Source organism: Cebus imitator, unplaced genomic scaffold, assembly GCF_001604975.1.
Source record: "Cebus imitator isolate Cc_AM_T3 unplaced genomic scaffold, Cebus_imitator-1.0 Scaffold572, whole genome shotgun sequence".
In the NCBI taxonomy this organism is placed as follows: domain Eukaryota; kingdom Metazoa; phylum Chordata; class Mammalia; order Primates; family Cebidae; genus Cebus; species Cebus imitator.
The window spans coordinates 317,628-331,641 of NW_016107887.1; the positions used below are offsets into that span (position 1 = coordinate 317,628).

General features: G+C 38.4%; 1 protein-coding gene across 25 annotated transcripts in view; it reads left to right on the forward strand.

Moving 5' to 3' along the window:
* Positions 1 to 14,014, forward strand: part of CLASP1 (cytoplasmic linker associated protein 1) — a 291,806-nt gene that overhangs the window by 173,477 nt on the left and 104,315 nt on the right. For all 25 annotated transcript variants that reach the window (XM_037734066.1, XM_017516071.2, XM_037734067.1 and 22 more), the window contains exons 10-16: positions 1,402 to 1,475; positions 2,803 to 2,895; positions 4,429 to 4,574; positions 5,593 to 5,728; positions 6,777 to 6,847; positions 12,778 to 12,837; positions 13,634 to 13,711. In XM_037734066.1, the coding sequence (XP_037589994.1) occupies positions 1,402 to 1,475; positions 2,803 to 2,895; positions 4,429 to 4,574; positions 5,593 to 5,728; positions 6,777 to 6,847; positions 12,778 to 12,837; positions 13,634 to 13,711 (658 nt within the window). The remainder of the gene's footprint in view (positions 1 to 1,401; positions 1,476 to 2,802; positions 2,896 to 4,428; positions 4,575 to 5,592; positions 5,729 to 6,776; positions 6,848 to 12,777; positions 12,838 to 13,633; positions 13,712 to 14,014) is intronic.

A 14,014-nucleotide genomic window follows, 5' to 3' on the forward strand; every position in this document is an offset into this window, starting at 1 on the left:
ATGCCGTAGTTGTGAATTACCTGGTTAGCTCCTCCTCATCAGATACCTTAGGCTTAGGGACTGCTGTTGGCCTTTGAATACTCTGGTATGTGTGGGTACATGGTGTAGGGCCTTATGCAAAGGAGGCATCCAGGGCCTCTCTGCTCAGTGGGGTCCAGTTTTTATGCTAAAACAGACACAGAGCACCACATCACAGTGAGTGACTATCGTCCTTTATAGTGGTTAGCTTTTCCACAGTGTGAGTGATCTTCAGCAAGAGTGATGACACACATTTACTGCTACCTGGGATTGTCTTTAAAGCCCCTTTCTCTCTGGATAGTCCTTCAGGACCCGGAACACCATATACATGTCTGGTAAGCAGGTCTTAGAAAAGCAGTCATGTTAAATCATTAATGGGGGTTATGAAGATGACTGTAGACACCAGTTTTTAAAATGTAAAAAAATAATCTGATAAAGCATCACTTGATATTCTTGCATAAAGGGGAGCTCATATTAGCAAAAAGAAATACTTTCTTTAAATACTTTTAAGTACTGTATACAAAAGTATCTTAGGATAACTTTGTAGGAGAAACTTATAACTGATTCTTAAGTGAAAAAAATGACAGTTATGAGTTCAAGGAAATAGAACTGTTTTCAAACTAATATAAAGTTAAATCTTAAATTATTTAGGACTTGTTTGAATATTCACAAATGTGTTATGCTGGATTATTGTTAATATTGTTATTATGCTGTAATAATTTTTTTCCCTGAAGAATTAAATTTTCTGCTTGATCCATTTATTAGGAATTTTTCAAAAGACTTGTGTATTACTACAATATCTAAATCCTTTAACACTCATGCTCTACCTGCCTAAACAGGTAGTCTAAGTGACCTTAAGCTAATGTATATAGCATTGTAGAATTACTGTATTTCATCTTGATATGAAGTCAGTAATGTTTGTCAATTTCATGTCCCTCCAAAGTTATATGAAACCTTTTTTTAAAAGTTCTAAATCTGGCCGGGTGTGGTGGCTCACACCTGTAATCCCAGCACTTTGGGAGGCCGAGGCGGGTGGATCATGAGGTCAAGAGATCGAGACCATCCTGGTCAACATGGTGAAACCCCGTCTCTACAAAAATTACAAAAAATTAGCTGGGCATGGTGGCGTGTGCCTGTAATCCCGCTACTCGGGAGGCTGAGGCAGGAGAATTGCCTGAACCTAGGAGACGGAGGTTGCGGTGAGCCGAGATCGTGCCGTTACACTCCAGCCTGGGTAACAAGAGTGAAACTCCATGTCAAAAAAAAAAAAAGTTCTAAATCTTCCAAAATCTAATTCTGACTGTGTATGTTTAGACTTCTTCAGTGTATGTATTATACACATTGTTTCATATTGTTTACATTTTTAAAATTCTTCTTTTATAGCTGCAAAAGAAGGAGCTGGTGCTGTTGATGAAGAGGATTTTATTAAAGCATTTGATGATGTACCTGTAGTACAGGTCAGTGAGGATATTTGAGTGTGATTACAAACAAGGGTAGATTTATTCTTCAAACTTTATTTTTCAAGTATGCCTATGCAATGTTCTTTACTAGGTCAGGTAATTTTATCTATTAACACTACAGGATATCTGAGGTGCAGACTAGAAAATGTTGGAGCAAAAATCAGGCACAAGATGATCTTTCAGTGAGAACAGGAAAGACATTGGTTGTTCCGTTATTAAGTTTATGGATCAGGTCACATAAAAGAGAAAGAAATAGATGATGCTAAGTTAGAGAATGAAAATGTATATTTATTTAGGGATTTTTCTTAGAAAAATTCATAAAATTGAAAGATTTGGGTGTCTGAAAAGTTGTAGAGAATGGTTTTATAAGAACTAAGTTTATACCTTCTTTGATGCTTTACTTTGAGTACCTAACAGATGAAGATTATTTATAAAAATTGGAATATAGCCACAAGTTTTTGACTGCTTTTTGCCTTAGTATTGTCTGTTGCTGTTTGAGACTAATACTTTTTCTCAGCCTACATTGACTGTGTGCTGGATTCCTGTGGCACTTAGTGTCTGCTATGTACAACTCTCTTTGCCACCTTGGTTGCCATGTGTGTAAAAATCAGGTAACAAGACTCTCAGTGGCCTAGGCAACATGGCGAAACCTCATCTCTACAAAAAGTACAAAAATTATCCGTGGTGGCATGCACCTAATTAGAGGTCTAGCTACTGGGGAGAGTGAGGTGGGAGGCGCTCTTGAACTTGGGAGGTGGCGTTTGTTGTAAGCTGAGATTGCACCACTGCACTCCAACCTGGGCGAAAGACCCAGTCTCCTAAAAAAAAAGAATCTTGGGTTCAGGTTTATCCTTAAGTACTTGACCTGACCTTCCTCGCATACATACATCAAGATTGATTATACCCTATACTCTACCTGTTTTCTAAGTAAGATGTGGGATAAATGAGGAAGAAGATTTTGAAAGTGTCTAAAATTATAGGTATAGTGTCATGTTAAAAATAATACTAAGTAATAAATGACTTATGCATCACTGACTGTCAGTAGGCTCCTTTCTCCTTTGTACATGAAATCCTCTGTGAAGTTTATCGTAAAGCTATGTTTGAGGCAGGGTTATTCACATATGGAAACAAATCTTGTGGGTACGCATTTATAGTGAGAAAGATCCTCGTTATAAGACAAGACTTTTCAGATATTTTCTCATAGACATTTCTTAAAAATGAAATATCTTTTATTATATGTAATGCTCTTGACTTCATGTAATTAAGAAATAATTTGTTTATTCTACATGTTTTTATATTGATTGTAAATTAATTTTGCTTACAGATTTATTCCAGCCGAGACCTTGAGGAATCCATAAACAAAATCAGGGAAATATTGTCTGATGACAAGCATGATTGGGAGCAAAGAGTAAATGCTGTAAGCCGTTGACTTCATGTGATTACATTTTCATAAGATTTATTTAAATATCTCAAATACTTTGTTATAAAATCAGGGGACAGCTCTAATGAATTTTAAACAGCATATATTTTAAATACAAATTATATTTATACTTCAGCTTTTTAGTAGAGTACCTCCTTCTGTTTTTTATTTCGAAAACACACCAACTTACACTTTTATGAATCACCTAGTCTTTTAACAAAGACCTAACTGAAATATATGGCGACAGCCTCCACTCTCACCTTAGTAGAGATTTTATTCTGTGATTGTTTGCCTTTAAAGTGGCTTTTTCATGGCATTTTTAGTGTATGTCCCCCAGTATTCTTTTCTTTCTTCATATCACTTGCTAGAAAGTCATGTCTCCTTTATTTTATTTATTTATTTTTTTAATTTTTATTTATTTATTTATTTATTTTTGAGACAGAGTTTCACTCTTGTTACCCAGGCTGGAGTGCAATGGCACGATCTTGACTCACCGCAACCTCCGCCTCCTGGGTTCAGGCAGTTCTCCTGCCTCAGCCTCCTGAGTAGCTGGGATTACAGGCATGCGCCACCATGCCCAGCTGATTTTTTGTATTTTTAGTAGAGACGGGGTTTCACCATGTTGACCAGGATGGTCTCGATCTCTTGACCTTGTGATCCACCCGCCTCGGCCTCCCAGAGTGCTGGGATTACAGGCTTGAGCCACTGCGCCCGGCCGTCTCCTTTATTTTTAAAAGTAGATTAGGCTGGGCAGGTGGCTCACGCCTGTAATCTCAGCACTTTGGGAGGCGGAGGCAGGCAGATCACCTGAGGTCAGGAGTTCAAGACCAGCCTGGCCAACATTGTGAAACCCTGTCTTTTTTATAAAAAAAAAAAAAAAAAAAAAAGTAGATTAATAGGAAGTGGGTTGGGGATTAAAGTGAGGGTGTGTCATATCTGAGAAGGCTATTTTCTATTGGTTGGCTGGCAAGAATAGAGGTGATACAATGGATATGGTATTGTACTTAAAATTCAGACCAGACAGTTAATGGTGCAGTGCAGGATAATAAAGAAATTATTCTGCAGGAATGCTTCTTCCTTTGATCACTAAATAAATGGCAGTAGAAGTGGGGTGTGGAGGGAGGTAAGCTTGGGAGGGGCTTTTCACAAGCCAAAAGTTTTTAGTTATTTATCATTAGTGTTGTAGGATATGTAAATACTTTAAGATATTTCAAATGTAAAAAATCCTTTTTTTTTTTTTTTGCAGAAATTGCAGTATGTGTATCACAAATACTCTAGTTAAAAATTATTTAATCTTATTTGTGATATGTAGATTTGTTCATTGTATTAGCTAATATTTAACTGCTGAATTCTCTTGGGAAGACTTTCTAATCAGTTGAACTCTAACTGTTTAGAGTTGGTAAAAGTTTATCTCTTTTATGTTTGATGGGTTCTGTTGTTTTGTATATTCTGTGATTTTTTTTTCTGTTGTTTTGTATATTCTGTGTTAGAATTGTTTTCAGTTTCTCCGAATTTTCTCTATCCCATTAGCTAAAAAAGATTAGATCTTTACTTTTGGCTGGTGCTGCTGAGTATGATAACTTCTTTCAACATTTGCGTCTTTTGGATGGAGCCTTTAAACTCTCTGCTAAGGATCTGCGGTCTCAGGTAGTGCGGGAGGCTTGTATCACGTTGGGGTAAGGACTGCGATGCTCCATATTCTCACCATAAAGTATTATTATCACCATAGAACTTCAGAGATGTCTCCTTAAGCATGTGGGCTGGGTCTCTTTCATGTAACTTCTGACTAGTCTCCAAGACCCATTCCAGTTAACACTTCTTTCAGTACTTTTACAATATTTTTTGCTCAATTATGTGAAATGTGACAGATTTTAAATTTTATTTTATTCAGTGACATAGCTCTGAAGCCTTTATTTCAAACTTCGAAGCAGTTGTTAATATGGAAAAATGAAATTCTGTAAAATTCTGTTTCTCTGATTTTTCATTAGTTTTGCTGACAGACAATAGCATGGCTATCAGAATGTTTGTTCCTAGCAGAGTACTTAGTTATAAAGTTAAAAGCATTTACTGCAATAAAATTTTTCCTAGTGGTACATGTACTAGTGATCAAAGCTAATAAAACTTTGTGTTGGGATGTATGTCAAAATATCAGAGCAGCAGCAGTAAGAAGAGGAGGCATTGCAGCTGTTTAAAGTTTTGGCTGCAGTTCAGATTTTGAAGCCTGAATATTTTATGTTAAGATAAAGGACAAAAGAAAAAAAGCAACCAGGGGCACTTCTTCATATTTGTGTTTTGTTAATATGTGATCAGTTTGTTTGTTTGCTAGGCTAAGATTAGTTGGGGCAGGTGAGTTGGCATGTGCCTGGACTCCCAGCTACTTGGAAGGCTGCAGTGGGAGGATTGCTGGAGCCCAGGAGGAAGTTCATCATGGGCCGCATAGTGAGATCCTGCCTCTAGAAAACAAACAAAAGCCTTCACAAAGACTAGTTGGAGTTTTTTTTTTTTTTTTTAATAAAAATGAAACATTTAGGCTAAGAACTATTTGCCAAGTTCTCAGCATGCACATCGGAAATCTTAGACCCTTGTCCTTTATTCCTAGATGACTTTAAATGAAGGCTCTAGATGTTAAGTGGTTTATATCTTCACTGTTTCTAAGAAAAATAACTATAGTCCACTATCCATTTTGTGTTTTAGGCATCTGTCATCAGTTCTGGGGAATAAGTTTGACCATGGAGCTGAAGCCATTATGCCAACTATATTTAATTTAATTCCAAACAGTGCCAAAATTATGGCCACGTCTGGTGTTGTAGCTGTTAGGTTAATTATTCGGGTAAGTATGTTATAGGCCATACATGAAATAAGCCAGTGGTAAATACTGATGGTTGATAAATATTAGAGGCATTTTTGTTAGCATAATTATATTGAGTAAATGTATTAGCATAATTATATTGGAATTTTGTATTTATATTTTTTCTCTCTACTTAATTGTAGCATATGAGCTTTTTATAACTCATAATGTGAATTATGGATGTGTTATAAAGTTAATGAGGTATTGTTAACTCACTATTGGTTTAAAGTATTTGAACATTCAGTGTCTGCTTCTGAGTTTGTATTGTATCCTTGTTACTCAGGTATTACTCTTAGTCTTACCTCCTTAATCCTAGTCCTTCCATTTTAGGTATTTGTGCTTGTGGTTTTGCTGTTCACCCAAAAGTTTAATTAATCGCACGTAAGCACAGAAACAAAATGTTTTATTTGGTTAGGTTTTCTAGGCACTTATTTAAATTTATTTAATTATCCAAGTAATTTATACACAAGTTTTTAACAAAATCTAGTTCACAAAGGCTTAAAATGGTTTTTCATATTACCTCCCTACCATTTTCAAGTCATTTTTGCCTGGAGGCAGCTCTTGAAACCTTGAGGCTTGATGATGTTGTCTTAAATCTATCCAGAATATTCTTGATTATTTTGGTTATTTATTTTGTATTATTTTTAGTTCTTACTGGTCTTACTTGCACTGCCTACTTAAACTGTTAACCCCAAGGTCATTACTGGACATTTCCATCGAAACAGTATCAAAATATATTGGTCTGATGATTCCTTTTAAACCCACTCAGATCTCTACAGCTGAGATAATTTAGACCTCGTACTAATGATTGTTTTAGGCTTATCTTCATGTCATTATGTTGCCTGTTCTTAACTCTGTAAATTTTCTGATGGCTTTTGACAATATTCGGTAAATTCATTTTTCCTTTTAAAATCATTGACATTCTAATCTGACGTATATGTCCTATAAGTAGGTTACTAAGGAAGTGATTCTCTTAGTTTTGTTTTTGTATTTGCAAGTGTTCACCTCTGTTTTTTGTTGTTCTTCACAGCACACACACATCCCTAGGTTAATACCTGTCATAACAAGCAACTGTACCTCTAAGTCCGTCGCAGTTAGAAGGTAAATTTTAAAGGGTTTTCTCATTGTTTTTAAATTGTTTAAAAACAAAACAAATTCCAAATCTTCTATGGATAAAATTTCATGTTTAAAATGCTTAGTATTACTTAAAATCATCGCAATAAATGACTTTGAGTTGAAGAATCAAGATCTATTTTGGGAAATGAATTTGGACAACTTATATTGTGTTTCTATATTTCTGTGTCTGTGTGAGAGAGAGTAAGTTTGGGGGTTAGTGGCAGAAGGAGAGGGGGAGAGGACCCTCTGTACATTTTTTTCCTGAGATTCTACCATTGCCATCGGTCTGCCTTATTCCCTGAGTAAAGGCAGTAACTGCATGCAAGAAATAATTATCATAAATATCAATGGCAGTAGTTTCATATTAACATAGGTAAGGGGAAGGTATGTGTTGTTTGCATCTTCTGTTAGCGATTTCTGGGATTCTGAATCTTCACTGTCACTTGGTTCCACGCAGTTGTGGGAGATATACACAGAAGACACAGGCAGATACAATCTGGGAAACTAGCTAGGGGTTTGTTCCCAAGTCCCTGTCATATGCATGTGTCCTGGTGAGCTGCCCTAAACTACATGTGAGGAATGAGGACTCTGTTCTTTTAGCCCAGACCAGTGATTTGAGAGGTTTAAGAGTCTATTAAAATCTATGGACCCTCTTCTCAGCAAGTGGTAAATGTACAGAATAGTATTGTATAGGTTTTCAGAGAATTCTTGAATACCACTAAGCTTTTGCAGTAGACTGTATTGGGAGTCTTAAAGGATAATTACTGGCAGGCTTGGGCAACCTCTTGGCCCCATTCCCTTAGTGTGTTTCTTGATCCTAGCCCTGTGAAAGAGTCCTTCACTCTAAGGTTTAGAGGCCAGATGACCTTTGCCAGCTGTTTGCCTTTTTTCCTGGGGTGTCATGTTGATCCTGCTAGGTTTCTGTGGGTACAAGACCCTCTGAAGCAAGAAGCAGTCCTGTATTTGTCATTTTAAAATATATTTTATTTTTTTTATTTTTAACAAATTAGCCACAGACCATCTTTTTAAGAATGTTCTTCCTTCCTTTCTTCTTTTCCTTCTTTTCTTTTCTTTTCTTTTCTTTTCTTTTTTTTTTTTTTGAGACAAGTCTCGATATTGTTGCCTAGGCTGGAGCGCAGTGATGCGATCTCGGCTCACTTCAACCTCCGCCCCCTAAGTTCAAGTGATTCTCCTGCCTCAGACTCCTGAGTAGCTGAGATTACAGATGCCTGCCACCACACCCAGCTAATTTTTATGTTTTTAGTAGAGATGAGGTTTTACCATGTTGGCCAGGCTGGTCTTGAACGCCTGACCTCAGGCGATCCATCCACCTCGGCCTCCCGAAGTTCTGGGATTACAGGAGTGAGCCACTTTCAGCTGTCCCCTTCTTTTCTTTCTTTACCCCAGGCTGGAGTGCAGCACACTGTAACCTCAAGCTGCTGGGCTTCCAGTTAGCTGGGACTGCAAGCACACACCACCACGGCCTGCTAATTTTTTTTAACTTTTTTTTAGAGATGGGGTCTCATTATGTCGCCCAAGGATGATCTCGAACACCTGGGCTCAAGCAGTCCTTCCACCTTGACCTCCCAAAGTGCTGGGATTACAGATGTGAGCCACCATACCCAAGCTTTATTTTTTTAATTGGCAAGTAAAAATTGTGAAGACTTATGGTGTACAACATGCTGTGTTATGTGTATACATTTTGGAATGGTTAAATCAAGCTCTTTAACATGTGCACCACCTCACATACTTATTTTTTTGTGGTGAGGATGCTTGGAATCTACTCTCAGCAATTTTTGAGTATATAATATGTTGTTACTAACTGTAGTCACCATCACCATGATGTACAATCAATCTCTTGAACTTACTCCTCCTCTCTGACATTTTACATACATTACATCCGCTAATCTCCCAACCCCTAGCCTCTGGGAGCCACCATTCTACTTTCTGCTTCTGTGAGTCCAATTTTGTTTGCTTTAGAGGTGGTGCCTCACTCTGTCATCCAGGCTGCAGTGCAGTGACACAATCATGGCTCATTGCAGTCTCTAACTTCTGGGCTCAAGTGATCCTCCCACCTCAGTCTCCCAAGTAGTGGAGACCACAGGCATGTGCCACCACACCCAGCTAATATTTAAACTTTTTGTAGAGATGAGATCTTACCATGTTGCCCAGGCTGACCTCAATTTCCCAAAGTGCTGGGATTGCAGGCGTGAGCCACTGCACCAAGCCTGAGTTGACTTTTTTGGATTCCACACATAAGTGAGATTGTGCAGTATTTGTCTTTGTATGCCTGGCTTGTTTCGCTTAACATAATATTTTCCAGGTTTGTCTGTATTGTCTTAAATGACAAGATATACTTTGTTGTTGTTAAGCCTGAATAGAATTCTGTTGTGCATATATGCTACATTGTCTTTATCTACTCATCTGGCTGATAGATACTTAGGTTGATTCCCTCTCTTTGCTGTTGTGAATAGACTTACAATAATCATGAGAGTGCAGATATCTCTTCAATATACTGACTTCATTTTTTGGGATATATACCTAGTAGTGGGTTTTATATCCATCTCATTAATAACTACATGAAAGACAAAGAGAGAAAGGAAGAAGAATACAGCTATCTGAAGTCACGAAAAAAGAAATTTATACCATCTACTGAAAAAGGGTAATTCCTAACTGTATGGCTCAAGTGGGTACCCAGGAGAAAGCAATGTATCCTTGACCTAGGGTTTAGCTTCTCCTGGGGTTGGAGTGGAGCAGCTTCAGCTCCCCTGAGAGTTGAGAATGTAAAGTCAGCAAGTCAGAGGGATGATAATGAACTTCAGAACCTGACCAGCATCAGTTGAAACATTCCTCTTCCACTTACCGTTTGACTTGTTAGATGTAAACCTACCTCTCTGTAGGGTTCGGAGCGTTTACAATCATTAGGTAAAACATTTAGTGACAGCTTAATTTGTTGCTGCTGTGGCCGTTATTTTCATCTCGCTATTGTTAGGTTTCCAAGAGAAATTCAGAATGCCTTTCCTTGTGTAAGGCAGAATTTCTCCAATAAGATGACACAGATCTTTGTTGTGGAACATTGTAGGATGTTTAGGGGATTCATCATCTTGGGCTGCCATTACAAAATCCTATTGACTGGCTGGCATGAACAACAGATTTATTTCTCACAGTCTAGAGCATGCCTGTCCAACCTGTGGCCTGTAGGCTGTAGGCAGCCCAGGACAGCTTTGAATGCAGCCCAACACAAATTTGTAAACTTTCTTAAAACATTAAGAGATTTTTTTTTTTAAAGCTCATCTGCTATCATTAGTGTATTTTATTTGTGGCCCAAGACAATTATTCTTCTTTCACTGTGGCCCCGAGAAGCCAAAAGATTGAACATCCCTAGCCTAAAGACTGGAAGTTCAAAATCACTGTGCCTCCAGGCCAAGATTCTGGTGAGGATTCTTTTCCTGGCCTGTAGACCATCACCTTCTCCTGTATCCTAACATAGGAGAGAGGGAGGGGAGAGTGGGAGAGAGGACAGAACAAGCTACCTGTTATCTCTTCTTATAAGGGCACTAATCCCATAATAAGGGCCCCGTTGTGATGCTTAATCTAAACCTTATCACCTCCCAAAGGCCCTGTCTCCAAATAACCATCACATTGAGGGTAAGGACTTCAACATATTAATTTGATGGGGGCAGGGAGACAAAATTCACTTCATAACATTGAGCAGTTCTGGCCTTTGGCACTAAATATGAGTCACTACCTACAGTCACTGTGACAATAGAAATGCTGCCACCCTCACCAGTTTCCGAACCATACGTTCAGATTGTTGTTTCTGTATTTGGTCAGTGGGTATCTGTCAGAACTGTATGTCTTCATGCTGAAAGCAATAATAGGGACCATCTTGCGCAGTCCCTCTGCCCTCAGAAAAGGAGAGGGAGCTAAGAGTGCAGTGTAACCAAGACAGTGCACCTTCTGTTACATATTCAGCCTGTACTTAGCACGGCTTTGTAAAATTGGTAACAAAGGGATTACACACATTCTGACATTACCATATGTATTGTGGAGTTAGGAGTTCAGATACAGCAGTCATTAAAGCTTGCTGATATCTTCCAAAGAAGCTTTATAGATGAGTTAAAAATGAGCCACATTTTGAAAGATCAGCAGGAATAAGTGCAGTAAAGAGACAAGAAAAACCCAGACTTGGAAATGCCACAGGCAAAAGGGTGAAAGGAGAATCAACATGGTCTAGATTGGGGCAGTAATGGGGAAGGTAGTGGTGAGAAATGGGGGTGTGTGTAGTTGATGCCTTTTCCTTTGAAAAGACTTGCTCCACCACTCCAGCCCCACCACTGCCAGCCCTGGGACCAAGCTGCGTGGCTCTCCTGTGAGCTGCTTGGAGCCCTTGCATTCCTGGCAATGTAGCTTGTTTCTTGTCTCTCTTGTTCTCTGGGCTGTGTCTTGGCTATCATTGGATCTCTAGCATCTAGCATAGGGTAAATGGTTAGTAAATAATTATTTTTATTTATTTATTTTTGAGACAGGGTCTGACTTGGTTGCCTAAACTGGAGTGTAGTGGTGCAGTCATAGCTCGCTGCAGGCTCTAACTCCTGGGTTCAAGCAATCTACCCACCTCAGCTTCCGGAATAGCTAGGACTTTGTTAGTGCTTGCCACTGCACCCAGCTAATTAAAAAAATTTTTTTTTGTACACACAATCTCTCGCTTTGTTGCCTAGGCTGGTCTCGAATGCTTGGCTTCAAACGATACTCCTGCCTTGCCCTCCCAAAGTGCTGGGATTACAGGCGTGAGCCACTGCTCCTAGCTTTGATTTTTTGAGGGATTGTGCATGGATTATAAGTGGTGAATTGGGAGGATTGTAGGAAAGAAAGTCTGGTCATTCCTTTAGATAAAGATTTTACTTCTGATTTATGTGTTCTTGAATAGATTCCTAGGACTATTGGGATTACTCATGCAAAAATAGAAATGCTAGACTTAGGAAAAATAAGATTTTATTTATTTATTTTTGAAACAGAGTCTCTGTCGCCCAGGCTGGAGTGCAGTGGCATGATCTTGGCTCACTATAACCTCTGCCTCCCGAGTTCAAGTGATTCTCCTGCCTCAGCCTCCTGAGTAGCTGGGATTACAGGTGCTTGCCGCCATGCCCAGCTAATTTTTGTATTTGTGGTAGAGATGAGTTTTTGCTATGTTGGCCAGGCTGGTCTTGAACTCCTGACCTCAGGTGTTCCACCCGCCTTGGCCTCCTAAAGTGCTGGGATTTTACAGGCGTGAGCCACTATGCCCAGCCAGAAAAAGAAAATTTTGTAGAGGTAGAACCTGAAGTGTTGATGTAATCTAAATTGTTTTTGTGCACAAATCAGATGAAGAAAAATCATAAAAGTGAAAAGGCTTAAAGAAGGATGCTGAACGGTTGGTTGGCGGAAGGCAAAGTAATTGGAGAAAATCCATTTTAAGCACTACCTAGTGTCTCTTTAGCATGAAAATATGCAGAGCACTTAGTTTTTCAAGGTACTTTTTACTTTCTTTGGGCAAAGCATTCTCTGAAATTAATGCTAAGACCCAATTCTGTCATGTTAGTTGATCTTCTCTGTGTGTGTACATTCTATATTAACATATTACTTAGGATAGTATAAAAACAAATGATAGCGATAAGTCCTTTTAGTGATGTTGCCATGAAGCGCAAGCTTCTGATTGGCAAGAAACTCTTGGGTCTTGTCTCTGTGCCCCTGTGGCAGCAGTAGGTGCTTAATTACTTCCATTTGCTTTGGTTTTCAGTCAGTTCTGATTCATTCTTTATGTTCTGTTTTTCTAATCATAAAAATCAAAAGAAATTTATTGGGTCACTTAAGAAAAATGTTTCATTTTACTAACGTATATATTGATAAATTACGTATTTCTTAATACTTTTTAGGCGCTGTTTTGAATTTTTAGATTTGCTTTTACAAGAATGGCAGACACATTCACTAGAACGGTGAGCATGTGATTTGAAACAATTTTTTCCCTCTGAACTGAGTCTTGAGAGTGAATGCTTTGGTGAGTGGTCCAGCTTGCTTCTATAAGAATGAAGGAATATATACATTTATTTTCATGACTGCATCTGTTGTTTTACTGATGTTAGCCACGTAATATTCACAGATGCTTTTAGTGCATTTCATTGATTGAAATGTGTGTCCATGTGCATTCTGACAGCTACAAAGCCAGTGTAAAATCTTACTGTCTCTGGCCCTGCTCCTTGACATTACCATCAGTTCCCATGAGGTAACTGTTTAAAGTTGCTCTTAGTAGGTAAGTTGTAACTCTTAGGTCCTTAAAGGAATTTCACTCACTTGAAAGTTTTCTATTTCTCCCTCTGTATTTGGTGCAGGCAGCCTATTTAATAATACAGTGATTATCTCACAAGTTCCATGGAAACTAGCTCTGTTGTGAAAAACACAAGATTTTGTTGTTTGGGTTCATAAAAGATTGAGCTATAAGTGCGGACTTTAAAAAATCAGGTTTTATTTAAAAAAAGAAATCCCACAAGAGAATAGGGTTATCAAAGTCCTTAGGTGTGGGTGGGTTGGAGTGGAGCGAGGGTGTTGGGGCAGGGTTGGAAATTAAAGGACTGTGGGAGTGCTCTGCTTTGCCCAGCCACATGTGAATTGACAGCCTTGGCACAGAGGCTCTAAGTTCTCTGTTGCCGTTTTGAAATTATTCCTCCCACCTGGTTTCATCTGCAGTAAACCATACATTTATGATTGTTACTGCTTTCTTTTCTAAATATCTAGACACATATCAGTATTAGCGGAAACAATAAAGAAAGGAATACACGATGCTGATTCCGAAGCAAGAATAGAAGCCAGAAAGTAAGTTTTTATTGCACGACACTTTTTAAATTAACTTCTTCTGTATTTCACATGAATTGTGTGGATCGTCTTATTAAAATCTTGTTAAGTTACTTGAACATGCTTGTTAACCATGACTTTTAAACATGACCCCCAAAAGGCCATTTTGGAATATTTCCCTCTTTTTTTTTTTTTTTTTTATAACATCACTCAACCTTGTAAATAGGACTGAGGGAGACAAAAGAATGCTTATTTTTACATTCATCACAAATTGTCACACAGATCTGGAAGGCACTTACATGCATGCTCAATGTATTCTTTTAC